Source organism: Monodelphis domestica, chromosome 7 (assembly GCF_027887165.1).
Source record: "Monodelphis domestica isolate mMonDom1 chromosome 7, mMonDom1.pri, whole genome shotgun sequence".
In the NCBI taxonomy this organism is placed as follows: Eukaryota; Metazoa; Chordata; class Mammalia; order Didelphimorphia; family Didelphidae; genus Monodelphis; species Monodelphis domestica.
Genome location: NC_077233.1, coordinates 197,560,272 through 197,588,040, shown reverse-complemented (window position 1 = coordinate 197,588,040; position 27,769 = coordinate 197,560,272). Strand labels below are relative to the sequence as shown.

The 27,769-nt window shown below is 45.7% G+C and overlaps 1 protein-coding gene across 1 annotated transcript; it reads left to right on the top strand.

Annotated features, from left to right (window-relative positions):
• On the top strand, positions 1-27,768 carry KLF9 (KLF transcription factor 9). Its single transcript, XM_001365242.5, has 2 exons — positions 1-1,593; positions 24,466-27,768. The coding sequence occupies exons 1-2, from the start codon at positions 1,092-1,094 to the stop codon at positions 24,693-24,695; spliced, it is 732 nt and encodes a 243-aa protein (XP_001365279.1). The 5' UTR covers positions 1-1,091; the 3' UTR covers positions 24,696-27,768.
• The last annotated feature ends 1 nt before the right edge of the window (position 27,769 follows it).

Sequence of the window (27,769 nt, the reverse complement as noted above, 5' to 3'; positions counted from 1 at the left end):
CTGACGGCGTACGATGTGTCTCCAAACCACACGTGTGGAATGAAACTCGGTCTGGCAAAGGGAGAAGGGCCTAGAGAAAGACTCCAAGCCGGCCGGGCCCGAGTTCTCAGAGCCACCCCCGCCCCTGGGCATTACCCTTTTAAGCGTCAGGCTGAAGGACTGTAGGGGTAGCACGAGGCATTGAAACGGAACAGTCGGATTGGCCACACGCCTCAGTTATAGACGCACCCTCTCCTCCGAAAGGCCATTCTGACTGGCAGGGGGAGAAAGTAAACAGAGTTGAATCACCCTTCTCGCTGGCCAATTGGAGGGGGTTTGGATTGTGACGTGATGGGATTCTGCGAAATTGTTACTGAGCAAGAGAATGCCGGAACAGTGAGGACCGGCAGGAGAGGGGGGAGTGGATCGGGCCGTGCACGGGGGCAAAAGTATCTGTTAGACCTAGATTTTTTCCTGCTATTTCCAAACGGCTTTTTTGCTTGGTTTGGGTGAATACATTGAGAAACCTAACGAAGACAATCGGGCAGCTGAGAATTGCCGAGCCCCCATCTGCATTTTTTTTTTCCTTTTACCCCTCCCGGAACGCCTTGGGTTCTTTTTTTTTCCCAATAGAATTCGTAACTTGAAATCGCCACGTGTGGCATCTTTCCAAGACAGCCTTATTATTAGAGAGTCCGTTGCGCTTGTCTGTTGGGATTCATTGGAAAGCTGGAGGGGCCCGCTAGTCCCAGGTAAGGGAGGGCTTTGGGAGAGAGAGAAAGCCCCCCACTGTAGCCCTGGGTTGTGGATGCTGCGTTTGGAGTCACTGGTTGTTACGTAAAGATGAGGGGTTGAGGTCGACTTCTTGCGCGGATTCCAAAGCGCACGGCTCTCTCCTCCCCGCCCCCTTGGCTCCGCGATCTCGCTCGTCTGGGGAGAGAGGACGAGCTGATTGATCGTTGGGGAAAGAGGGGGGGAAATAATAATAAAGCAAACAAAATAAAAATAAAACAGCAAGCAAACTCCTGGAGGTACGACTGGAGGGGGGGAAAAAGTTGGTGCCGCTGGACTTGGGTACCTCCTGCTCCTCCCTGCGCCCTCTGGCCCGCACCATGTCCGCAGCCGCCTACATGGACTTCGTGGCTGCTCAGTGCCTGGTTTCTATTTCCAACCGCGCTGCGGAGCCGGAGCACGGGGCCGCCGAGGCGGAGAGGCTGAGGATGCCCGAGCGAGAAGGGACGAAAGAGCACGGTGACCCCGGGGATACGTGGAAGGACTACTGCACTCTGGTCACCATTGCCAAAAGCTTGTTGGACCTGAACAAATACCGACCCCTGGCGACCCCTTCCCTCTGCAGTGACAGTATCGAAAGCCCCGATGAGGACCTGGGATCCGACAGCGACGTGACCACCGAATCTGGGTCGAGCCCTTCCCACAGCCCCGAGGAGAGACAGGATTCTGGTGGGGTGCCCGGCTCTCTCTCCCTCCTCCACCCCGGAGTGTCTGCAAAGGGGAAACTAGCCTCTGAAAAGAGACACAAGTGTCCATACAGTGGATGTGGCAAAGTCTATGGAAAATCCTCCCATCTAAAAGCCCATTACAGAGTGCATACAGGTTAGCGGTGGTCTCTCACTTAACCGAAGGTGCTGTTGGGGTTAACTGTTTGCGTGCCAGCCTTTGGCCGTGTGCTACATTGGTGGTAGTTAAGGACGCTGCACTTTTCCTAAAGGTTGCAAATTTTGGAGAGGAAAAAGAGAGAGAGAAAGAGAGAGAGAAACAAATTGGATAAGATGGTTTGTGCTATTTTGACTCTTTAAAATAATTTAACTGTTTCCTTTTTAAACTTTTCTCCTCCCCTTTTCATTTTTTAAAACGGTATTTTCTCCCCATTGAAAAATCCCTAAATGAACCTCTTTAAAGAGAGCCCACCTTTTAAAAGTATGGCACATCACTAAAACCTCATGCGCAGATTGTGTATTGAGTGCCAAGGGCATTAAAATGGCTTGTGAGGTGGCTTTCGAGGTGAGCAGATTGTTTGACCCACCCCCATTCCCACTTTCTTTCCCTCCCCTCCTTTCCCCTTCTCTGCCTCTCTCCTCTCTTACTCCCAAAGCTCCTCACATCCTTACAATTGGAGTATCCCCTGCCAAGGAAGGTAAATTCAAAAGGGCAGTCAAATAGGCTCTCTGTTCTCCCCACCCTTGTGGAATTGGAGTAAATCAGACAGAATCGAAGGTTTTATAGACAGCCTTTTAGGGATGCCTCTAGCATTTAGCTTTATGCTGGCTACTTTTCTGGGCTTGCCAAGATGGCTTTAAATTTGGCCAAGAGTCCCAGGAGAGGTTTAAAATAACCCTGCTTAGGGCAGCAGAGCATTTTAACCAAATGATGGACAACTGGCCAACTCCATTGCTGGTTAGCTCCCTACTAAGTCAGATATCTGAGTTAATTCTCCATATTCAGTTATGTGTGTCGCCCCGGCCCAGGAGCCCAGCGGGGAGGCTCCGGGCGTGGTTCATTTCAGAGGTCCTGGCTCGGTAATGAGTGTTGGGAAGCTCTCCGCAGAAACAATGTAAATCGGGCCCTCCTAGGTAAAGCAAAATGAAAAATAGTAAATGGAGTAAAGAACCGGATCATTGACAGTGAGGAGACAGACTGCAGTACAAAATCCTCCTTGGGAGACTTACAAGTCCCTTAATGAGCCAAATCTGGCTCTGTTAGACAGACACCCCAGGGAAAAGTTGTAAGACCTTAATACTACGAGGCTTTAATGCACCATCTTTCCAGGGCCCACTTGCACCTGCTCTTCTGATAAAGCAGCCTGGGCGGGCCGGCCGGTGTGGCAGCCCCTTTGCTAGTCACCTTTCGAGTGCCGTGCCTGTGCTTAGCTGTCTGGTACCTGTGTGGTGGAAGAAGCATTTAGGAGAGCTTTTTTTGAGGCAGTAAGTAGAAAGCGAAGGCAAGGCTTTCACTTCCATTTTAGGATGGAGATAGGTCGGGAGTGTTTTGGTCTGTTACCAAAGAAAAGCCAGCTACTGCTCCCCCTATTTTCATGCTGGGGCTTGTCCCACCCACCCCTCAGGCCTCGCCCCCACCTGGATGCCCGTTACCTAGGGTTTAAAACTGTTTTTCATCCTTTAAATGACTGGGTTGGGTTGAGTTTTGATCCCTGCAGGCATCCCAGATAGTCCTAACTGGCCAGAGGTGGTTATCAGCAGCAGCTGTTCTGCTGGCCTTGCAGGCTCCGGCCTGCTCCTGGGAGGCAGGAGTGCACATCCATCTTTAACAAAGAGGCTGGGGATGGAATGGACCCAAAGGTCAGCTGTTCCCTTCGGACAGCCCCTGTTAGAGCCGGTGGGCAGAGGCTTCTCCTCTGGCTTCCCCGGTTTAGAAGGACGCAGGATCTCCGTCCATGGAGTGGTTTTCTGGTTTTCCCAAGTACTTGACCATTGCTTCAGAAATGGTGACTCCCGGTGTGTGTGCAGCTGTTCAGTCAGCCCCAGGCTACCCCAGTCCATGAATTTGCCCCCTGAAAATGTGAAAACGGTAACCCCTCTATTAGGAAAAAGCCACACTGCTGACAGCCATTTAAGATTTCCCAGGCAGCCTTTAAAAACTATCCACATGGTGATTGCAGGTGTCTTGTTTATAATCTGCAGGCCTGTAATCCTAATGCAGTCGTTGAATAGGGCCATTGGCCCATGTAAATGGAATGTGGACCGAGCTCCCACTGCAGGAAGCAGATTTAAAGATACCATAAGTAAGGGTCCTTGTAGTGGCCAAAGGAAATTGGGTGGCCCACCCCCCCAAAGCTTTAAATGCTGTTCCAAGGTAAGATTAGCTGTTAAATTCCTGAGTTTTGATCTCTCTTCTGCACATAGATGCTTTAAGTATTGTGGTTTTATTGGTGCTAGGTTCTGAAGAGGAGAAATTAATTACATAAGAATGGCCTATGAATTATGGGATTCTTGACAGGCTTCACTAGGAAATTCTTCCTTCTCTGCCAGTTCCAAAAGCTATGCTCCCAGCTCTACTGGGCCCATTTTTTTTTTAAACCCTTACCTTCCATCTCAGAATCAATACTGTGTATTGGCTCCAAGGCAGAAGAGTGGTAAGGGCTAGGCAATGTGGGTCAAGTGACTTGCCCAGGGTCACACAGCTGGGAAGTGTCTGAGACCAGATTTGAACCTAGGACCTCCCATCTCTAGGCCTGACTCTCCATCCCCTGAGCTACCCAGCTGCCCCCTGGGTGCCCGTGTTTTTAGAACCGTGCTATACCCCAAATTCTGTACCTGGTCCAGCTGCACCACTCACGGGTGGCTGGGAAAGGTGACACACCGAGCCCAGCTCCTCCCTTTAGTGTCATTTGTATAAAAGGGCATAGCATTTATTTCGTACCTCTATAGATATAGGCATATCTGCATACAGCCAAGCATTCGATGCCAAGTCAGAGAACCTGGATGTGAATCCTGTTCTGCTCCCTCCAGCCTTTGTGACTTGGGTCTAGGCCTCAGCTGCCTCAACTCAAAATGAGGAGATTGGCCTGGAACCCTCCAAGGGCTCTCCTGTGTCCATACTCCCAGATCAGGGTCCCCATCCCTATCTAGGAAGTCAGGTTTCTGTGTGACCATGTCTGTGTAGGGTGCATAGATGTGATGCAAATCGTGTGTGATGCTGGGTAGGAAATCACGCTTTGTGTGTGTGCAGTGAGCGTGTATAATGCAGGTGTATGTGCACGTAATTAAATAAGCATATACCTGCACACGGTTCCCTACACAAGTCAGTATGCTCTACACACACACACTTCCTCGTCGTAGGATCAGGAAAGCTACCATGTTCATTTCCTGAGTTCACATCTGGCCACAGACACTGGCTGTGCGATCCCGGGCAAATCACTTAATAACGCCGGCCTCAGTGTCCTCATCTGTCAGATGAGCCGGAGAAGGAAAGAGCCAAGGGCTCCCCCCTCTTTGCCAGGAAACCCCCCCATGGGGCGGTGACGAGTCAGACACAAGTGAAAAGCAAGCGAGCCAGGGAGACGTGGGCTCCTAGGCCGTGCTTAGACACCCTCCAGGGCATCTTTGGCCCACACGGAGCCTGCTCAAGGTGGCAGAGGTTAGAAGGAGCGTGTGCGGCTTAAACTCAGCTCCTCCAGTTCCAAATCCACATATACACCTCGATACACAAATGGTGGGATGGAGCTGAGTTAGAGCCTCAGTGTGGCCTTGGGCGAAGGCTTCCCCTGGCTTAGCCTCGGTTTCTTCATCTGTAAAATAAGGGAGTTGGATTAGATCGCCTCTAGGCTTCTAATGATAAATGTGTAGTTCTAGCAGATATTCCAGTTTGAAGGAAGAAACTTCCCAGACAGGCTGGCCTGATGGTCAGCTCGGGGCATTTGAAGCCTCGGTGGCTGCTAACTTTCCCCTTTTCCTTCCCGATTATCCCCTTTATCTTCGCGAGGGCCCCCAACAAAGGTTCCTAGAAGACAGCTTGGATAGACGCCTAAAAACCAGTGTGTGTGTTAGCCTGGAGACTGGCAGAGTTCACAGCTCCTTGCAAATGTTCCTTAGAGGATCTGCTCCCCTCCATCTTCTCTTTTCTCCTCTCCACCTCCTCCTCCTTCCAGTCCACCAATATCCATCCATCCATGACCTTCTATGGGCTGGGCGGAGACTAGGAGGGTCACACCCCAAATGGTCTGCCCTCGAGAAGCTCGCAGTCTCCTAGGGATTCTTTACAGACAGGCGGTGTTTGCACCGATGCACACGCAGCACAAAGTCATTTCAGGAGCAGAGAGGGAGTTCGGAAAGGCCTCCGCTAGTTAGGAGCTGGCATCTGAGCCACGGCCTAAAGCAGGCCCAGGATTCCTTTTGGTTTACTTGATCCGGAAAAAATACTGTAGTCACATGATTGAATGTGTCTGACCAAGATCTGAAGGGAGTTGTTGGAATACCACTGGACAGGCTGCTTTAACTAGGAGTCAAAGGCCTCAGAGAATAGGGCTGACTTCAGCCCTTGGCCCCAGATTTGGGGCATTCACTTATTACATATATATTTTTGCATCGTATGTGTATTGTTAAAATGTATTTTAAATGATTTTAACCTAATTTAATTACTTATTATTTTTATTATTTACTATCAATTCTAAGACAAAAAGAGAGGCAAAGGCTAGGCAGTCAGGGTTAAGTGACTTGCCCAGGGTCACGCAGCTAAGACGCGTCTGAGGTCGGGGCTGGCTCTCTAACCACTGTGCCAACTTGCTGCCCCTAGTTCACTTTAAAGCAGACCCTCCATCAGTGTCTGCCAAGGATCCCAGACCTTTTTGCTTTCATTCATAACAAAGGTGACCTCCACCCTATTCCTGAGGAGGAACACATAGTGCCTCGTTTACAGCAGGGGTCCAATAAATGCTTGTTGACTCCAATGGCTGTCTTCCCCCTTGCTATCCAGAAAATTGCTTGAGGACCAAGATCTGGGTTCAAATTCTGCCTCTGGTGCTGACTGCTTGTGTGACCTTGAGAAGTCCCTTCCTTCCCTGCACTTCCATTTTCTCATCTGTAAAGTGAGGCGTTGGAGGGTGTCTCTGAGGGCCGTCGCGGCCGTTGCTCTGTGATTCTTTGACTGATCCTCTGTCCCTCCTGCTAGCCCTCAGCAGGGTGGCAGGATGGCCTCCATGATTGTGGTTTTATCTAGGGAGCCCTTTCATGGCTCCGAGAAATAACGGACGCCGACTACGGCTGAGCGTAGCGAATGCCTGGCCTTTGCATGGTGACGCAGAGCTCCCTGAATTCTTTTAGAAAGAGTAAAGTTTACATGAGTGAACTAGAGCAAGAGACTGCAGGCAGAGGGCAGGCTGCAGAGGGAAGTGATGCACTGCAAGGTACCATTTACCTGGAGGATTTCTGCTTGCCCTTCCAGGTGTCAGCTCTGAAGCAGAAGCGTAGCTCATTGTGTAAGCTGCTGGCCGAGCAGAAGTAAGGGCCGGTGATTTGTGCAGGGGCCGGTTTGGTGCTGAGCCCCCCATGCCAAAGGCGGATCACCAAAACGAAGGGGAGAGGGCCAGCATCTGCTCCGTCTGCAGCTCTCTCCTGGCTGCCCCATTCCCAGGGAGGGTGGGGGTGCCCAGGAGGTCTTGGCAGCCCGGCTCCCGGAGCCTGGCAGAGGAGGGAGGCCAGAAGGGGTGGGGAGAAGGGAAAGGAAACGAGGGCGCTTCTGAGGCAAGGGTGCCGGCTCTTGACTAACTGGCAGTCCCTACTACTTTCACTTAACCCTTCATCCGCTGTGGCAGGGACAGAGTGCTGCCTAAATTATTCAGTGAAGCCATTTTCCTTGATGGTCTTTTCAAAATATATGTAGAAAGAAAGAAAAAGCAACTCTTGGGGGATTCAGAAAGGGGGAGGGGGAGAGGTAGGTGCTGATTGAAATAACATGCTCCATTGGATAAACCGCCAAATTTCAAGTCACCAGCCCTGAGTTTGAATTTCACTACTTGGTGATCTTGGGATTGTCCCCAGTTTTGCATTTGTAAAATGAGGGGCCTGGACTTAAAAAAATGGAGAGTGGGTATCCTTAAGAAATGGGGGGATTGGGGGCAGCTGGGTAGCTCAGTGGATTGAGAGCCAGGCCTACAGACAGGAGGTCTCTAAAAAAATCTATCCTCAGACACTTCCCAGCTGTGTGACCCTGGGCACGTCATGACCCCCATTGTCTAGCCCTTACCACTCTTCTGCCTGGGAACCAATCGATGCACAGTATTGATTCCAAGACAGAAGAAGGTAAGGGTTTTAAAAAAAAGAAGAAAAATGGGGGGGCATTCCCTGTTCTTCTAACCCTTCAAGCTCAAGTAGGCTAGACAGTCACTTGAGGGGTATGTGAGGGTCGGATTCCTTTGAGGGTCCAACTCTCAGATTCTGAGACTAGATGGTGTCCAAGGTCCCTTCCAAATATATATCCATGATCCTGTATAGGAATTAAAGGCTTGCTCACATCAGCCCTTTAAGGATAATGATATATTATCTTGTAACACCTGTCAGTTCAGACACAGAAGAATAGAACCTGAGTAAAATAGAGTTTTGACCTCCTAAAATGACTGTTCATCAAATTTACGTTCTAGCCTAAACATCATCATTATGTTTCAAGAACTTAATTATTCCACAATATCTGGGGGAAATTCCCACATAGAAAGTGTCAGGGTAAACCACAGGGCCTTCCTGAGTAACTTCATGGTGGGGAAGGGGCTTGAACAGTGTTAACATTTTACGCCAGTGCCCACTTTCAGGAGTCCTTAAAAACCGCCTGGCAGGCCTTGGAGTGATCTTGTTTTCTAAACCATCAATTTGATTACTTGGTACTTTCCAGTTATTAGCATTCTGTATGGAGTAAGCTCCATGGCCAGTAATCATTACTTCCAGCTCTTTGGTTTTTCTACTCTCATAGAGGAGAGAAAACAACCATTCTAAATTTCATCGCACGTTTGCCACTGCCCTTCTCCACGGAAGGCCCAGCCCACCCTAGCAAGCCTATCAAGTGAGACGATGTTCGTAAAAAGCCCGGCCAACCGGAATGTGAGTGTCCCATCCTGACTCCTGCTGGCCAGATTTCGAGGCCATAAAGCCTCGCTGGGTTGGCCGCGGTGAAAGGGGCATTTCTAGCCCGATGGCCCCAAGCCCCAAAATGTGACACAAAGGGAGAAGAGCAGGACCTCCTACACACAGTCCCCACTCTCAAGCTTCAGACTCTGATCTCTCTGAAACCTAACGGCTCTCTCAGGGCTGTCGTCCCGTTTTCGGTGCCTCTCCCGCCTTTTGTGGTGATAGGCTGGTAGACCAGAATTGGGGGTTGGATGGGATTCTGATAGCCATCTCGTCTGTGCCCCTGCCCTCATCAGGGGAAGAAAGGCCTCCCCAGACAGATGGAAATCCATTCTTTGGGTAGAGACACTCCTGAGCAGCCGATTCCAGAGGGGCCTGAAATAACCCCGTCCAGGCTTTAACACCCTGGCCTTGGACCCCCTCCTGTCAGCTGGCTGAGGCTGCCTCCCTCGGCCTGGTGGCCCCTGACCTCTGGGGATCCGGGCACTCTCTCTGCCGTCCTTTGGCAGGCCTCCCAGGAGGAACCACCTTTTCTTCAGACTCCACCCTTCCTGAGGGCCTTTATTACATCAGAGGGCCCTTCATGCCATTTGACTGAGGGAGGCCAAGAGAGTCCATTAGGATGCCATTTTAAGCCCATCTTTTTTTTATGTTTATGTTGAATGCTGGCCTCCACCTTTCCCTCCAGCAAATCACTGGAGCAAAGGAGAAATTGGCGCCTTCTGACCTTCAGAGTTGGTGTTTCCCGCAGAGAGAACACATAAGGAGAGAGAGGGGGAAAGAAGCATATATTTTTCATGCCTCCAGGAGTGAAAGCCGGTTATTTCCATGTGCAAGTCAAGTGTTTGCATGTAGCATGGGACCAGGAGTCCTTTTTCCTAAATTTAGTGATAAGACTGAAATCTAACGTGGCATGTGGGGAAGGGTCTGAGATGGGAGGTCTAAGGGCATTGGATGCGGCCTGTTTCCAGCATCCCCAGGGATGGCTGCTGAGTCCGGACCGTCACTATCCAGACACGATCCAGCAGCCTTTCCATTCTGGATGAAGCGGAGAATTACAGGACATTTGGATGACAGGATGTAATTTGTCTCTGAATAACCAAACTAAACCTTTATGGTGATTGAGAAAGTATAATCCAAAGCAAATTTAAGAATGACCTTTAAAAAATGGTGCGAGAAGTATTTCAACTTTACAGAAGCACAAATGAAATCTAAAATGTGGGCCATCTTGTTTTATGTTAAGGCAAGTATGAGCGCAGGTTAATCTAGGTCCTGCCTTCTCCACTTCAGCCTTATACAGGCGGTCCCCTGGGAGAGAGAGTTTCTGCCAAGTGTGCCAGTGAGGCAGAAAAGGCAGAAATGGATGCAGAAACTCAGTGGAAGAACTCCCTTGCCAAACCTGGCTTCTTGGGAATGAATCCCATCTCAGACACTAACTGTGTGATGCTGGGCAAGTAACTTAACTTCTCTGGGCCTCAGTATCCCCATTTAGAAAAGGTGGGGGTTGGACTAGATGGCCTCTAAGGTCCCTTTCCAACTCTAAATCTACAGGCCCATAATAACTGTATGCCTCAGTTTTCTCATCTGTAAGATGAAGGATTTGGACTCAATGACTTTTAAGGTTCATTCTAGCTTTAAAATCTTTGAATGTGAAAAAAAAAAGTGGGCAGAAGAGGTTGGGTCTAGGTGGAGCTTTATTTGTTTATTTTAAACCCTTACCTTCCATCTCAGAATCAATACCGTGTATTGGTTCCAAGAAGGAAGAGTGGTAAAGGGTAGGCAATGGGGGTCAAGTGACTTGCCCAGGGTCACACAGCTGGGAAGTATCTGAGGACAGATTTTAACCTAGGACCTCCTGTCTGTAGGCCTGGCTCTTAATCCACTGAGCTACCCAGGTACCCCCTAGAGCTTAATTTTAATGTAGTCCCTGACCTAACTTGTTGACACCTTTTTAAAATGAGCAGATCTTTGTAGAAAGCTTCTTTCTGTTGCCCATTGACCACTTTACTTCCTCATATTTGAATTGAGATTTCTCACATCCCTGCCATAACTTTCAGACAATTCTGATAACCGACTTTAAAAAATGCTTTTTCCTCAGGGGGCAGCTGGGTGGCTCAGTGGATTGAGAGCCAGACCTAGAGATGGAAGGTCCTGGGTCCAAATCTGGCTTCAGCCACTTCCCAGCTGTGTGACCCTGGGCAAGTCACTTGACCCCCAAAGCCTAGCTTTTAGCACTCTTCTGCCTTGGATGATAAGGGTTTATAGCAGTGTGGTATATGGGAAGGAACATGGGATCTGGAGTCAAAAGGGACTTGGAATCCACATCTGTCTCTGCCTTTGCCTCTTTTTCTTTCTGTGACCCATTTAATTTTGGGTGGGCTCAGTGTGTTCCGTAAAATAAGAGAATCGGACTAGCTGACTTCAGAATTTCCTCCTACTGCCAAATCTGTGACCTTGTGACCCGGGATGCTTGAGAGATCTTGGACTAAACAAGAGGCTTGCTGTAGATTTGTTTTTGAGCAATTGAAGCATCTGTAGTCTTTCCCAGGAGTCTGGGGCTGGGCATTCTAGGGATCCAGGTTGGATTATTGGGCCTCCTGCCAGTGGGGATGGACCCCACCCCTCTCTCCCTAGGCCCAGTTGGATCGGGTCCCAAAGGCAGACAATGATTTCTCTGTTGCGGCTCTCGAAACAGGGCTGCGGTTGTGATTGAAGAAGCTTGGTCCACAGCAATCTTGCAACTGCAGGCCTTGCCCACTCCTACCCTACCTTTTCTTTAGCCACTGAGTCATGTCTTCTCCTTTGAGCCAGATCAAAAGGCATCTCCTTTTATCCAAAAGGACCCAATCGTGTCTCCACAGATCACCAAGTAGTGAAACCCTTGGGGGTAAAATAGAACTTCCCTCTGCTCTTTGTTCCTCCTTGCTTCGGGTAGAGGGAGATGTGTGGAAGGGACTTGAGGGAAGGCAGCATAGAAGGATGGACAGAATGCTAGGCTTGGGTTTGAGCCCCAGCTGTGACAAGTGCTACCTCTGCCTCTGGACAGGGGAGGCCACCTCTCTGAGGCTGTTTCATCATCTGACAAGCTGAGGCGTTTGACTAGATGAGCCCTATGGGCTCTTCCAAGGCCAGCCTTCTGCCATGATCCCCGAGATCAAGAAAAAATGTTTTAGCAGAAAAAGCAGCCCATAACTCTTTTTAGAGTTGTGTTTTGGGGACCCTTTCAAAATACCATTCCAAAGACAAGAGTCTTGATTTGGTTACTTCCCTGATCTTAATTTCAGATTGAAAAAAAATTCCTAGAGAGATGGATATAAACATCTTTTGTTAATGTGAGCATTTGTTATTCTATATGTTAATATAGAATATTGCAGAATAATATACTACACAAAGTTGAATTATTTATTTAGCAGTTTCTATTGGAGTTTAGGAGGCCGCTAGCTGCACTGTATACAACCATAGCACCAGAATCATCTTAGGAGGAAAAAAAAGAGAGCCTACCCCTAAAATAACTCCTCAAACTCATGCAGAGAAATGGCTCAAAGCCCTGCACCGACACTAGGTGAGGCAGTATGTGTGAGGCCACTGTTTGCTTGAACATCAGTAATAAAGGGAGGAGCCTTGTTCTTATGGCCAGTCATGTTTCCCACTCTCCTTCCTTGGCGGTGGATGCCTGTCTGGTGAAAGTCACTCTTGTCTCCTCAGAGGAGAGCTTGGGTCCTATTTCTGTGCTAATGGCACGGCCTCCATTGTGCCACCGCCAGGCTGAGGGCCCTGGGGGGCAGGGCCTGTGGAGCTGAGGAGATTTGATCCTAGTCAACACCCTTGGCTCAGGTGTCCTCCTCCCACTTTCTACTTAAGAGGGAAAAGACTAGACCTTTCAACAAAGGCACACAATGAAGTTTGGGCTGTTTGGTGTGGTGGCGCTAAATGCCAGGCCATTGCATGGGGTCATCTAGACTCTTTGCTTCTGCACGTGAAGGAAGACCTGAGTGGGAATCCTGCATTAGGCACTCATTAGGGACCTTGGAAAAGTCCTTTATCCTCCCTGGTCCACAGTCTGCTCGCCTTTAAATGAGAGGGTTGGACCGCCCTTTCCCCTCAGAGCACTTGGCCATTCTAGAGGAGAACTAGAACTCTCGTTTTTGGTGCTACTAAGCCATCTTGGCTCTGCCAGAACTAGAACTCCCGCGAGAAATGGAATGGTTCCGAAATCTCCCCACTCCAGTACTGTCTAGGCTCTATGTCAGCAGTCAAGAAAAGGGGCTTGTATCCCCACCCACGAGGAAGGGGCCCGTCACTGTCTCTCTTCAGCCACTTTCTGTCATGTCCGACTCTTCATGACCCCATTTGAGGCTTGGGGGCAAAGATCCTGGAGCGGTTTGCCATTTCCGGCTGCACACGGGAAAACGAGGCAAAGAGGAGAGAAAGTAGTCTTGGGCGTAACATAGGAACGTGGCTCTGCTGCCAGCAGGGCTGTCTCTAGATAGAATGGCTGATGACTTGTGGAGAGTTGGGGGCACTGCCTAGACAGAGTATCATGCCCCCGGGGCAAGTTTCCAAAGGGATAGGCCCAGCCCCTCCCCGTCAGAGTTAAATTAATGTCCAGCCCTTCAAGTATTCTTCCAAGTTAATTCTCTGACAAGTGACCAAGTTTTTTTTCTGTCTGCTCAAAAATCCCCGCTCCACCAAAGCCGCCACTGGAGGGAGAGGGACCGCCCTGTGCGTCAGCACGTGATGACAGGAAGTGAGTGGAGTGCTGGGAATCGTAGTCTTGAGGGTAACAGATTCAAATTACACACCTCCACTGCCCAGGCGAGCCTGGGAACCTTTCCTCCAACACATGCGGCTTGATTCATCGTACCTTTGTGGAGGTAAATATAGACCAGCCTAAGGGCGTCTGTGCCATAGCAAATGCGGCATATACGCACTCTATTACCATGCTATGGCGTATTATACATGCTGTATGCACCCAAGAGGCCTAGTTTTTGTGGTTGTAGAGAATTGGAATGGAAATTCTCTGCGCTAATGCGGGTGGGCAACGAACGCTAACTGAAGGCTTAGCTAGGTACCTGGGGCAGTGAGGTGGTAGGTAGGCGACATATCCAAGGGACCACAGAACTCGTGCCTTTATTAAAAAATGCACCTCAGACATCCGCCTCCCTGCCTAGGCCTAGTCACGGCTCTCGTCCACCGTCTTGAGACACTTAAGTTTTATGTTAGAGGAAAGGGAAGAATAAGGTCTCTGAGTGGAAAAAAGTTGGAAAACTATTAGTGTAAGGTCCTTCTAGCTCTGTCCACAAGTGCTCAATAAATGCTTTTCCCATCTGTCCATCAAACTCAAAAATCCTTACCTACTGTGTATTGGTTCTAAGGCAGAAGAGAGGTAAGGACTGGGCAATGGGGGTTAAGTGACTTGCCCAGGGTCTCACAGCTAGGAAGTGTTTGAGTTCAGATTTGAACTGAGGACCTTTCAGCTCTGGATCTGGCTCTTCATTTACTCAGCTACCCAGCTGCCCTCAACTACACACTTATAAGGTTACTCTGCATCATTAACATTTTCTCCATCACTTTCTTAAGTCTAGAAACCAGCAAAGCAATAAATCAAGCCTCAATTTGCAATTTTGATGATTTTTAAGGTCTTTTTAAGGGTCACACCGAAAATAAATGGAGGGCTTACCAGCAGGCTCCACCCTGGGTCTATGACACAAAAAAGATTTAAGAATCCTGGACCCTTGTAGCTGTTAAATCCATATTCCATTGTCTCTTCTTAATACATACATAGTTAAAATATTCCCTACTGATTTGGGGTCTCTTCCTGTATTTTGAGACAGTGTGAAGTAAGAGGATGCAGAAGTGGGAGTCCAGAGGTCTAGGTTCTTATTCCAACATTGCCACCAGCTGTTTGACATTGGGCCAATCACTTCTGTCTCTGACACCATCTCAGTGTCCTCATCTGTAAAAGAAGGGGCTTTCACTAGATGCTTTTGAAAATCAGGGGTTGGATTAAATGAATTCATGGTTCAATAGGAAGAGTACTAGACTGGCTTATTCTTGGAATCAAAGTTCAAATCCCAACTCTGCCATTTAATATCCACATGACACTGGGCAAGTCACTTAATCTCCATGGGCCTTGGTTTCCTCATCTGTTATGGGTATTGGACTAGGTGGCCTCTGAGGTTCCTTCTAGGTTTCTCTATATAATCTTTTCAGCTTTGAATTCTGTGGCCACGACTTAGTTTTGTCATTTTTCATCCCATGATACCCAGAAACTTTATATTTTTTTGCTTGAAAAGTAAGGCTTAGCTTCTTATGGTAGGGGTTCTTTTCTTACCCTTCCTTCCTCTCTCTCTCTCTCTCTCTCTCTCTCTCTCTCTCCTTGCACAGATGGATTATGTGATATTTCCAAGGTCATAAGAAAGCAAATACAAGAGTTAGCTTTGGAATTCAAGTAGTGACTAAGTGCTTTTTTCTCTGAGGAAAAGTAGTGGGGAGGGGGAGGCCATATAAATAATAAACATAGGATAAGGTTATACAGTTACAGAATTCTTAACTGCTAAGCTTTGTCAGATTTGCAGATATGGGGGGAGTTTAGCCCAGCCCCATCACAGTCCCACCTTTCCTTTCCCTTTCTTCAAATCTTGTTGGGGCTGGCTGGTTATATCCCTCGGGGCTCTAATCCTGTCTTTCTTAATGCTGATTTGGTTGGGGATGGGCCACTTGTTTTCCCAATCTGCTTGGTCCATTAGAGTGGTAGCTATGGAAGCCCCAGGTCTAGGAGTGTTCTCGCTTTCTACAAGTACCTCTAGATCCATGATGGCAAACCTATGACACATGTGTCCGCACTGACACGTGTAGCCATTTTCGATGACACACAGCCACATGCAGCCACATACAGAGAAGTATGGGGCCACACGCTGAGAAGGACATTTTTTTCCCTAAGTGACACACCACCTGAGTTATGCTTGGTGTTTTGGCAAATTTTGACACACCAAGCTCAAAAGGTTGCCCATCACTGCTCTAGGTGGTTCTTCTGGGTCTTCTGCCAGAATCTAAATGGTTATTTACTACTACTGGTAAGACTTAGTCCTTTACTTCTCTGGGCTTTAGCTTCTTCGTTTATAAAAATAGAGCTTTGTACAAGGTGCTATGGAAGGTCATTGAGGCAATTAAATTTAATTTCCCTAAGCCTCAGTTTCCTCATTCATAAAGGGATTGAATTTTTGTTTTTGCTGAGTCCTGGACTCTTGGTGACTGCATTTGGGATTTTCTTGGCAAAGATACTGGAATGGTTGGCCCTTTCCTTATCCAACTCATTTGACAAATGAGGAAATTGAGGCAAACAAGGTCTAGTGATTTGCCCACAGGCTGGATTTGAACTCAGGTCTTTTCTGGCCTCCAGACCTTGGGCTGTATCCATTGGGCCACTCAGCATCCCTAGCTATGATGGAGTTTTTGGTTTGTTTTAAAACCTTTACCTTTTGTCTTAGAATCAATATGGGCTAGGCAATTAGGATTAAGAGACTTGGCCAGGATTACACAGCTAGGAAGTATCTGAGCCCAGATTTGAACCTAGGACCTCCCATCTCTGGGCCTGGCACTGTATCCATTGTGCTACCTAGCTACCCCACTATAATGTTTTAATCTGCCCTCTTCATCCTCTTTGGTTCACCAAAAGCAAACTGACTAGCCAGCAGCATCTTTCCTTACTAAGGAAATGCCTTCTGCTATTGACCCTAGCCTGAGACTCTTGCCGTGGTTCCCAAGAGCTCTAGAGTTAAGACCCTCTGCAGCCCCTTCTCAGGGCTTCCCCCACAGACTGAGCCTCTCAGGCCAGATTGTGGCTCTCTGGTGGCCCTCCCACCACACTCCCTCAGTGGACGAATGAGGAGTCAGTGCTGCGCGCCAGGCACCGTGCTGGGTGTGAGGGCTGCAGAGGCAGAGAATGAAAGGATGGCCACCATAAAGGCCAGGCTCATGTTCCAGGGACTCCATAGTGGCTCATGCTCCATTCCCAAGGAAAGCAGCTTTCTAGGATCCACATTCACCATTAGGAAGAAATACACACCGATACACTTGTCATGTGTAATTTAACAAGTAACAAACTACCAACACCCACCCCCCCAACCCACTCCCAGCGAATGCCAGGCCTGGTGCCACTAGGCAAGTTTGAGAGGATGGCTCCAGTTACAGGATGCTGCCTTGCTAGAACCAGTGAGGGGGCCCAGCACCTAGAAACCCCACTTAATGCACTTCCGAGCCTGGAATAAGGAAAGGAGGCAGCCTGGTACATGGGGAGAACGATGCTCATCCATAGGTGACTTAGGGCAAGAAAGAGCCTCCTGGCCTCAGTTTTCCTTATCTGTAAAACAAAAGAGTTGGACTAGATAGTCTCCTGGGGTTCCTTCCAGTGGTACATCTATCATCCTCATTAAAGATGTGCTTATGCATCGTCTGGTTGCCTTACTAAATATTCGTGTTATAGAGAAGAAAACTAAGCCACAAAGAGGATTAAATACTGCACAAGATTGAAGGATAACATGGAATACTGGCATTCAGACAGTGTTTTTTTTAAGGATGTTAAACTATATCATCCTTCTATAAATATCTGTGTGTATAACTATACTTCTAGAAAAGAGGAGAGTTTTTGGTTTCCTGATATTCAAAATTAGCAGGAGTGCAAGTGACTTGTTTAGCAAAGAAATAAGTTGTTCTCTATTCTTGAAGCTCTTTGAGTTTTGTTTTGTTTTGTTTTTGCCATGAACTGGAATATTTTTCCGTTTTAGTAGAGAATAGTGACTCCTTGAATTTTGTATCTGTAAGTAATTATTATTGCCTTTGCATCTGGAAGAATTTCAGTTGTTCACAGGTTACAGTATTCTTGTATTCTCAGATCCCCATGCTGTCTTAATGGCTTAGGGCACCTCAGAAGTTATTTGTAAAGGAGCAGCCCCAGAAACAAGAACTTGGACGTTTGTGTGTTTCTCTGAGGCTTGCTTGCTTGCTCCTTTCTTTTTTTCCCCTTTTGCTCCATTTCTAAATAAGGGCTCTCCATGGCCAACAACATTGGCATTGCTATCTTGGCAACTCAGGTTTGAGAGGGTTTCTCTTTTGCAAGTAGAAATAAAGAAGGACAAGGAAGGAGTGCATAGAAGAAGAGGAAATCAGATGTACTGAATCCAGGAAAAGTTGCTTTATAACTCCAGTCCAGCCCTATCGAGGTGGAGGAAGATAACATAAGTGTGTAGAAATATTAGAAAGACCAAGACAGACATAGACAGAGATTTAGTAAGAGGCAGAAAGACAGTGAATGAGTGGACATTTATTAAGCGTTTATTGTGTGCCAGACATTTTTAATTACTAGGGATACAAATACAAGCAAGACAGTCACTACCCTTGAAAAGCTGACATTAGCATGGAGGAAAACAACACATAAAGGGGATCTGGAAAGGATGGGGGGCACATGGAATGGAATCAGGGAAGCCTGGGCCCCAGCAAACTAAGGCAAAAGCATATCATTTGTGAGAACAAACCCTAAAATCTGAAATAGTTTTAGAAATAAAATTTAGGTCATTTGGTGGAGGAGAGCAAGCCAGAAAGGAGGTATGGCTCCCTTCTCTAGACTCTGGGAAGTTTATATTATATAGGATTTAGACACGGGGACCTGCACACAAACCACAGGTACCCAGTTAAGCAGTTTTATCCAGAAGGCAACTTGAAAACAAGGTAGATTGAGATGGTTATCAGAAAATGTAAATATTCAATAAAATTTGGGTGAAGCTAAAACACATGAAGAACCCATAACAGGAGCTTGGGCGGATGTAAAACAAGACCTGGGTGTGAAGACCCAAAATAAGTATGTTTGGGGTGAATCCAGGACCTGGAGAAAACCAAAATTCTTTGTAACTCTCTTTGGCATTCCTGGAGAGTTACTGAAATCAGGAAACAACTTCTCATCACATAGAGTAAGATTTAGACAATATAATGATAAATAATAATACACACCAACCTGTCAGAGCTGAGGAGCCCAGGAATGGTGTCCAGGTTAACTGATAGGGAAGAAATACAAGAGATGATCATAGACAAGGAGACATGGCATGGAAGTGGGATTAAGGGGGGAGAGGTTGGGAAGTATTTCAGATAAAAATTCAATACTTCAGGGATCCATGCATGATTTCATTAATGTGGGTCCATAACCACCAATGCTGATCTCAATTCCTCCACCTCTCGGTGGCCTCCCCAAAATCATTAGTCATTAGGCAGCATTGTACAGCAGAAAGAACACAAGACTTGGAGTTGGAGAACTTGGATTCAGATCCCTCCTCTGTCACTTAAATTCTCCAGGCCTCTGTTTCCTCATATGAAAAATGAGGGGATTGAACTAGTAGCCTTGAAGCACCCTTCTAGCTCTAAATCTATGACTGATTATAAACAAATTTAACTGGGCTGGTACATAGGTCGTTGCTGGATCCATACTGTAAAATTTTCTATATTGGTAGACCCTCCAAGCATTCAAATTCTGCTTTCATAGACTTAAAAAACAAGGATCCCATCCATACATTAATGAAGGTTTGGGAATATTGGACAGAAAATAGATTTCATCAATGTATAGAACTCCCCCAGTAAAAAAACTCCTGCCAATGTAGATGAGCACCTACTATGCAGGTTATACCCTTATAGAAGTTTCCCCAAAGCACTCAGGTCAGGGGCAGGGGCAGGATTTAAGGTCTTCATGTTTCCAAGGACAGTATTCATCCTCATGGTCTCTTTAGTAGACTTTAGTGAAAGAGTTATTTCTTTACAAAAGATGAGCTTATATTTTAGAAAATAAATGTTCAGATGGCCCATGTACCCATTTGGGAAGATTTTAAGGAGCATCTCTGCAGTCTCTATTTGGATCTCCCCTGCAGTGCATTTGTGGTTGCTTTTCAGCAATCAGTAAACACCAGGTCTTTCAAAAGAAAGTCATATTCCTACAAATCTACCAGAAACAATAATTATTGACAGAAAATGATGTTTGCTTTGTATTCAAAGAAGTGTCAAACATTCTGAAATCTCAGTGGTTAAATTTTTCTGAAGAATATTTCTAGAAAATAGAAAAGAATCATTAGATCTTTTCTTCTTCCTACCTTGGCTAAAGTTAGGTCTTGTTTTGGATTGGAGGAGAGATAATTGAGGGGAAAGAAAGAGGTGGGAAATGAAAGGAAGGTGTGGAGAGAGAATTTCTGAAATAATCTTGCCCTCCCTAACTCTGGAGTGGATTGCAGTTGGCCAAGCCGAAAGAGGGTATAAGTATAAAAAATAGAGAAAAGCCTGCTAAATGTTTTCTATGAGTTTGTCTACCATTAAGACATTCCCTATAACTAAACATCAAGATTTCATTTCAGGACTTTGACCAAGAAGAATAAGCTTAATTTGGAATTCAGTCAGCCAGTCACCAGGTAAAGTCGTTTCTCTTAAAAAAAAATGATGCTTTATTTGAGGAAAAGTGGCAAAATTCTTATCCAGAAAAAGAATTCCTCTTCCAGTTTGTTTGAATTTACTAAGGGCAAGTCTGAACTAAAGACAAATGAGTTCCCTGGGAGATAGATAACTGTTAACTGGGGAGGTGGGGGGTGGAGCCCATCCTGTACTTTGGTAGAGCCATTGACTTCATGAAGTTGTTTGGGTTTTTTTTTTCCCCTTTCTTCTATTCAGTGTTTGTCAGAGAATTTCAATTCAGTATGGAAATGGAAGGAGAACAGCTTGTGAAAGTTCAGAGGGCCTGCTAGGTTATCCAATAATGTTTTCTGTAAAACGAGTTTGCTTTGTTTATAGAATCTGGGTGCATTATCTTGAATGACAGACATAAAGCATTGTTGATGGGTGTATTCAACTTTTCTCAAAAAGAAAAGTTCTAATTCTGATGTAAATTACCTTAGAATACTTAGAACAGAAGATGACAGTATGAGCTGCTTTGACAGTTTCTTTGGTGTATGATTGTTCTCTTAAAGAAAATGATGCTTCCAGTGCTAAGTGTTGAATGTTCTCCTTTAGAGCTCTTCTGAGAGTGAGAAGACTTGGGGTTCTAGTCCTGGCTCTGTTTCTAATTGACTTTTATAAAACCCTTACCTTTCATCTTAGAATCAATACTGTGTTATTGGTTACAAGGCAGAAGAGTACTAAGGGGCTAGGCAACCAGGATTGAGTAACTTGCCCAGAGTCACACTTCTAGGAAGTTACTTGTGAGATTTGAACTCAGGACTTCTTGTCTCCTAAGCCTGGCTCTCAGGCCATTGAGCTACCTAACTGCCCTTCTAAATGATTTATAACATTGAGTAAGTCATTGGATTGCTCTGGACCTCAGTTTCCTCATCTGTATAATGAAAGCATTGGACCAATGTTCTCCAAGGTTTCTTCCCAAGTGCAAATAATAGTCTATGATTCTTTGAAGATGCCGTGACATCCTATCCTTTTTAAGTTTTCCAGGCCCAAAATACAAGTTCACTTCTAGATAATCATATGCCATGTTTCTTTTTAAAGCATGTTAATTATATAATAGGATGCACAAACTTCTTTCACAACCTTCTTTCATTCTAATTTAGAGAAACAGAGAGGTTGGCCCTTAAGAGGAAAGGGGACATTTGCTAGTTTAAGTATGGGCCTCAAAACTAAGGGGTGCCAGAAAATGAATAAACATTCAATACTGTTTTCTTTAGGATGTCTCTTGGGAATTTAGGGTTTGGTTTGGTTTGGTTTTTTTTCAGGGAACTGAAAATCAGCTTTGTGATGGCAAAGTGAGGAGGTGATTCTTTCCCAAAGAAACTTAGCAGAAGATGTTGCTGGCCTTCTTGGCTCTGTGGAGTCTGCTCCGCCATATGCTTGGAGCATAGGGCATATGGCTCAGTGGCAGTGGTGGTTTGAGAAGCAATAGAATTTAGAGAAACAATCTAACGTGAAATTACACCTATTAGGGATGCAATCCTGAAATGTTAAACAAAATTTCACAACTAGTTGATTGGCTATTGACTGTAGGTCTTTATGAAATGCCCCTAAATGAAATGCATTCACACATTTCCAATCCAATCATTTCATACACCTGTTTCTAGCTTGTGGGGAAATTCCTAATGGATATCACTACTGTAAAGCTGTCTTCCTAATAGAGGAAGTTTAAAATAATATGTCCTCCATAAATCACTGGTTTAGATGAGCATTGTTAAACTGCTTCTGTTTCTGCATGCTGAGAATTCTTGTCTTTAGTCTCAAGATAAAATTATACCAAGTGGAAAATTTCTTTATAGCAATGCATGGACTCTGGAGTAGATTGGTAATGGGGCACCATTCAACCCTTTGCTTACCCTAAATGGACAGCATTGTGGACAGAACCAACTGGGCTTAATTCAAGTATTTATTGAGCATCTTTTATATGCCCAGCACTTCTAGAGCCTATGGAAGAAGGGGGCGGTGTGTGGAGATACAAAGAAGTATTTAATCTAATCCCTCCCCTCCAAGAATGTACATAAGCATTGAGCAATCTAGCATCTTTGAGCTCAAGATTTCTAAACTGGGTAATACACAGTCGAGTGAAATCCATTGGAGTTTCCAAAAGATAGGAGCTATTTTAAACCTGGATGCCATTATTGAGTTCTTCAGGGGCCCACGACTGTCTTTGCTTTTATATTTGTATTTCTAGCACTTAGCGTAGTATTTGGCATATGGTACACAATTAATAAATGCCTTTTCATACATTCATTCATTTATTCATTGTTCACTTTAGTCATTCATCGCTTTAGAATGTTCATATCCACCCTCTACCATTATAGCAAATCCTTGGATTGCTGATCTCAGGACTCAGGGCTTATGGTAGCTTTTTACTGGCCTAGCTTTTTGGTTTGGAGTACACTCCATGGCTGACTTGCAGCCATAGACAGATGTTCCATGTTGGCTGCAATAAGTCATTTATCACATCCTAGTCTGGCCCCTCTTTTAGTATGGATGAGAGCAAGCTGTGGTAGAGTTCTTTACAGATAATGTCTCTTAACAAAAACTGGGAGAGGGGAGCATGGAGCTAATAATCACCCTAAGGTGATAGAGTTGATTATTATTATTAATATTTATTATTATTATTATTATTTCTGCATCTCATTGGCACAGGTTAGAGAATCTGAGGAAAAAGAATGAATAATTTTTGGATGACTCAGATGCACCACGCTGGACAGCTCCCAGCCTCTGTGAGTCTCTCTCTGGGCTCCAGGAAGGTGAGGATGGGAGTGAGAAAAAGAGTCACTCCTTGCACCTACCATAGGAGCCTCTAGGAAGTTCAGTGGAGAAGATCTCCCATCAGCCACTATTCTTAACCACGTTTGAAAAAGCACGAGGAATAGGCAGGCAGGTGGGGAGCCGTCCCTCAGAAAAGGGGAGGGGGAGCTTTGCTTTCAGGGAAATCTTTCCTCTGGCCTCCGGGCTTTCTCAGTGCACCAGGCTCTCTGGAGCTCTCTGCTGCTCGGGTCACACAGGGACCTTGTTTTTCATCCTGAGCACCACGTACCCAACCGAGGAGTGGACCCAGCCAAGGAAGGGTCTGGAAATTAAGTTCGCTAGGGAATAGTTGAAGGAACCAGGGCTATGGAAAGTTCTAGGGAGACGGGAAAAGGAGAATATCTGAAGGGCTCATCATGTGAAAGAGCTGGCAGCAGACCTTCCTCTGTGCTGCTCTAGGGGACAGAAGGAGGCCCCATGGGCACGAGTTACAGCAAGGCAGACTTTGACCAAGTTTAAGAACCTTCTAACAGTCGGAACAGACTGCCAGTGGACGGAGTGCCCTCAGAAGCCGCGTATTCCTCAGCCCTGGTCATTTCGCAGTCGCCAGGCAGGTACATGCCTCGTGGGCAGCCTGGTGGTATGCGGAGAGAGTGCGTGGTCTGGAGTCTGGAACACCTGCATTCAAATCCAGTCTCAGACACTTCCTGTCTCTGTGACCCTGGGGAAATCACGTGACCTCTGCTTCAGTTTCCTTAGCTATGATCATACCTACTTGCCAGGGCAGTTGTAAGAATAAAAGTGATCTATTTGTAAAGTGCTTTACAAACCTTAAGGCACTTTATAAATGCCGACTCTTAGTAAATTGGAGGAAGGATTCCTGTAATGGGTGGTAGGCTGGCCTAGATGACCCCCAAGGTCTATTCCAACTTTAATATTCTGTGACTGTGAACTATAGCACAAGGCTACAATCTCAGATCCTTATTAGCTAAAAACACACCGAATAAACAATATGAAGAAAAAAAGAAGAGTTCCTCCAATCTCCAAGATTTTGTGGAACCAGGGAAAAGTGCTAATTACCAGTTCCATTTGCATAGAACATAATTACTCCCTGAAGAAGTTATCAAGCTTCAGGATGCTAGAAAAAATTTTAAAAGGGACTTTCTGTGTAGCCTCAGTCAAGTAAGTGCTGAGCCTTAGTTTTCCCATCTGTGAAGTGGAGAGAATTATCATTGCCCGCCCTCCTTTGGAGCGGTTATGAAGTTCAAATGTGAGAGCGCTTAGTAATTTGCAAAAAGCCCTTTATAACCAGTAAAATGCCATATGAACGTAAGGTACTGCAATATATCATTGCTTTTCCCAACTTAATGGTATTGATCATGGCATTGAGCACACATGGACTTGCAGAAGGCAGCATGGTACAGGAGAGAAATACTGACTCTGGGGTCAGAAGACCTGGATTCATTTGCTGCCTCTGAGGCTTACTACTTTCATGACCTTGGGCAAGTCATTTAATCTCTGCCTCAGTTTCCTCATCTGTAAAATGAGGGGACTAGACTAGAAGACCACTAAGGTCCCTTCCAGCTCTAGTTCTATGATCCTGTGACTTTAAAAATATTTTTTAAAAATTCATACTGTCTTGATTCCCTTCTCCTAGGTGAGCGACCCTTTCCTTGCACGTGGCCGGACTGCCTTAAAAAGTTCTCCCGCTCAGACGAGCTGACCCGCCACTACAGAACCCACACTGGTGAAAAGCAGTTCCGGTGTCCGCTGTGTGAAAAACGCTTCATGAGGAGTGACCATCTGACCAAGCATGCCCGGCGTCACACTGAGTTCCACCCCAGTATGATCAAGAGATCTAAAAAGTCCCTTGCAAATCCTTTGTGAGACCCTGGATGTACCAGGGGAGGTCAGGACAAAGCAAAAGACAAAGAAAAAAAGAAAAGAGAGAGAGCGAAAGAGAGAGAGAGACCCTCAGAGGCAAACAGACAAATGAACAAAACAAGCAGCAGAGGCGGCCCACTTTTCAGCACAGGAAGGCAGCTGCTGGACAGTCGACATTCAGAGGTTTCTCTCCTTGCACTTTTTTAAGCACATAGACCTGAGGTTGCAGACTCAATAGTCTTAAACCATCTCTGATGAAGGAGGGAGCGCAGATGCATTGGGGGGTGGGGTAGGGGGGTGGGATCGAGAGGGTGGGCTAGGGGGAAGGGGGTAATAATTTAAGGAATCAGACACTGGTGTACATATGTTTGACTGGGTGAGTCGACCTGTGGTTATCACATAGTGATTCCAAGGCCATTATGCTTGCTATCTCTCGGAATTTTGTTTTTGTTTTCCTTTATGATGTATACGCTGAGTGTGCTTCAATTTCCTTAGCAAAACCACTCTCTGAATCACGTTAATTTAGGAAATAAAAATGCAATAGCACAGCCTTCTCTTATGCAAGCAAGATCACATCTCCTTCAGCATGATCTCCCCTTGAAAAGACTTGAAAGCAGGCCGACTCCTAGGCGGTGGGTATGCAGACGTTGAACTTCCACTAAACTAAAGACAAACCTTTCTCTCACAGGTTCTGTTCAGTTCAGCCCCTTTACCACCTTCTTTATACGAATCCTTCTCTTTTGAATCCAGGCTGCATTTTTATTTGCTGACACACAAGTCAAGTAAGTGAAGCCCCTGCTTTAAGTCGAGCTCCAAGGTCCCCTTTGGCACTATGTTGTAAGCCGTCGCCAAGGCCAGTCTAGGATGCGAGGGCTCCGATCTGACTGGAACTCCGCTCCCTGGGCCCGGGTTTCCTATCCTTTTAGTTCCCATCATCTTACTGTACCACAATGCCACAGACGGGCAGGGCTTTTCCTCTGTGGAGTTTGGTCTGCCTGCGGGTGGGTTCCAGGTCTCTCCTTCCCCTCTCCATGTCCAGCCCCCACTCACAGGAGCGAGAGTTAGAGGGAAAGCGGAGCCAGGGCCCCAAAGAGAAGCCCCCTCGGCACCGATGCCAAGGACAGTGACCGAGGGGGCCTCAGGGGGCGCCCTACGGAGCGGCTGCTTTTAGAGAGCGAGCGTAGGCCATTGGATTACTGTACCACCCTGAAAACGGATCGCCATGTTTTTTACGGCATAGATTTCACCACTACATCCCTTGTACTGAACCTAGGTGTCTATGGAATCTGAAAAACCACTACGTCAACAATAGAGCACGGACCGAAATCTATCTATTTTTTTGGCCTTTAAAGCTTAGTGGCCAGGAAAAAAAACAAAAACTGAACCGCATTTTCAGATTGAGACACCTCAAATGAGGACAAATAGAAGTGACGGTGGGGAAATGTTTACATTTTTTTTTTCAGAAATAGAATTTTCTGAGCATTTTGTTATCAAATCTTTAAAACAGGGAGCTAAGGTACACACTCTAACTGATACATGTTTATAGAGCTTGTCATGTAAGATTAGGGTGCATGCCTGTAGTGAATACATTATTTTACCTGACAGAGGCCTGCTTCTAATGCAGAAGCAACGGCAAGATGAGGCTCCCAGAGAGGGGGAGCATCAAAGTCGCTTGCTTGGTATGCTTACCAGTGTCGTTTTGTAGTTCTGTAAGAAGAACTGCTTTTTAACATTTGGGACTTGGAATAGTCCAAGGAATTAAAAAAAGGAATGAATTTTCCCCAGGGAAAGTATGTCAGGAAAATAATGAACACTTTCTACCTCTGTTTCAGCTTTTTGAAACACTTATTTTAAAACCAAACTTTCATTTCTGTGTCCAAACTGAGTTTTAGGGACATTTGTTCTTCCATATGAAATAGGCACAGTGCCTATTTCCTGCTGAACTCCTAGAACGATTGTGCTCACTGACATTCTGCACGTGGCCTTTGGTGAGTCAGGAGTTGGTGGTCGCCTAGCAACTCACTAACTTCGAAAACCTCATCTTTCTTCCCCCCCTTCCCCCCCAAAGAAATTATGGAAAAGAAACACGCACGCACACATGCACACACACGCACTCACACACCAAGTCAAATTGAGACAATCTTTCTAAAAGTCTACTTATGGCTTCCGTCTAGCACTTCTGTGGACAAATGCAGCTCTTGGTAAAATAAGATGCACAATTGACTTCTCTTTCCCCACCCCCCAAAATTGCTACTTACCTTTTCAAGTTGTAAAACACACATTTGATATTCTCTTACCCGTTACCATGACGAAGCGGGTAAACTCAAGGCTACTTTTTATTCTTTGTGATAAATCCTGTTTTAAAATTCACAGACAGGAACCAGCATCCTGATCAGAGTGACTATATCTTGATATAGTTCAAATAGGATTACTAGAGTTCATTGAACACTAAAACTATGAAGTAATTACTTTTTATATTAAAAAGACCATGGATTTAACTTATTAAAAATCCAAATGCAGGATAGTAATTTTTGTTTACTTTTTTAACCAAACAATTTTTGAAAGACTGTTGTGGGTGTTAAAAAGGAAGAAAAAAAAAGTGTTTTATCTAATAATACTGTATGTAGTTGTCATTCTGGGAAAACAGTAGTTTTAGCGTTAACGCCTCTCCTTGATTGGGGGGGGAAAGCCCTTCCTCACGGTGGAAAGATGCTGTGGCTTAAAGGTATAGCTTACATCATGCTTCTTTTGAGAACTCTACTTGGTAGCTTATAATTACAGAAAACCGATTAGTTGTCAGTTTGCAGATAGATTTAGCACAGTACTCATTGTTCTGGATAGACTGTCTTCTTTCACTACAGATGATCTGTAACACTGTAAAATACCAATCTTGACAACTGTTTAATCAGTTTTATTTTTGTACAGTATTAGTGACCTAAGTTATTTTGCTGTCCCGTTTTTTTGTAAATCAAAATGAAAATGGAAAAAAAAAACACGAGAAAGTATCCTGACAGTAGGGATTTTGTACATATGTATATAAGTTGTCAAATAAACCTAATAAAATGGTATGAATGGAT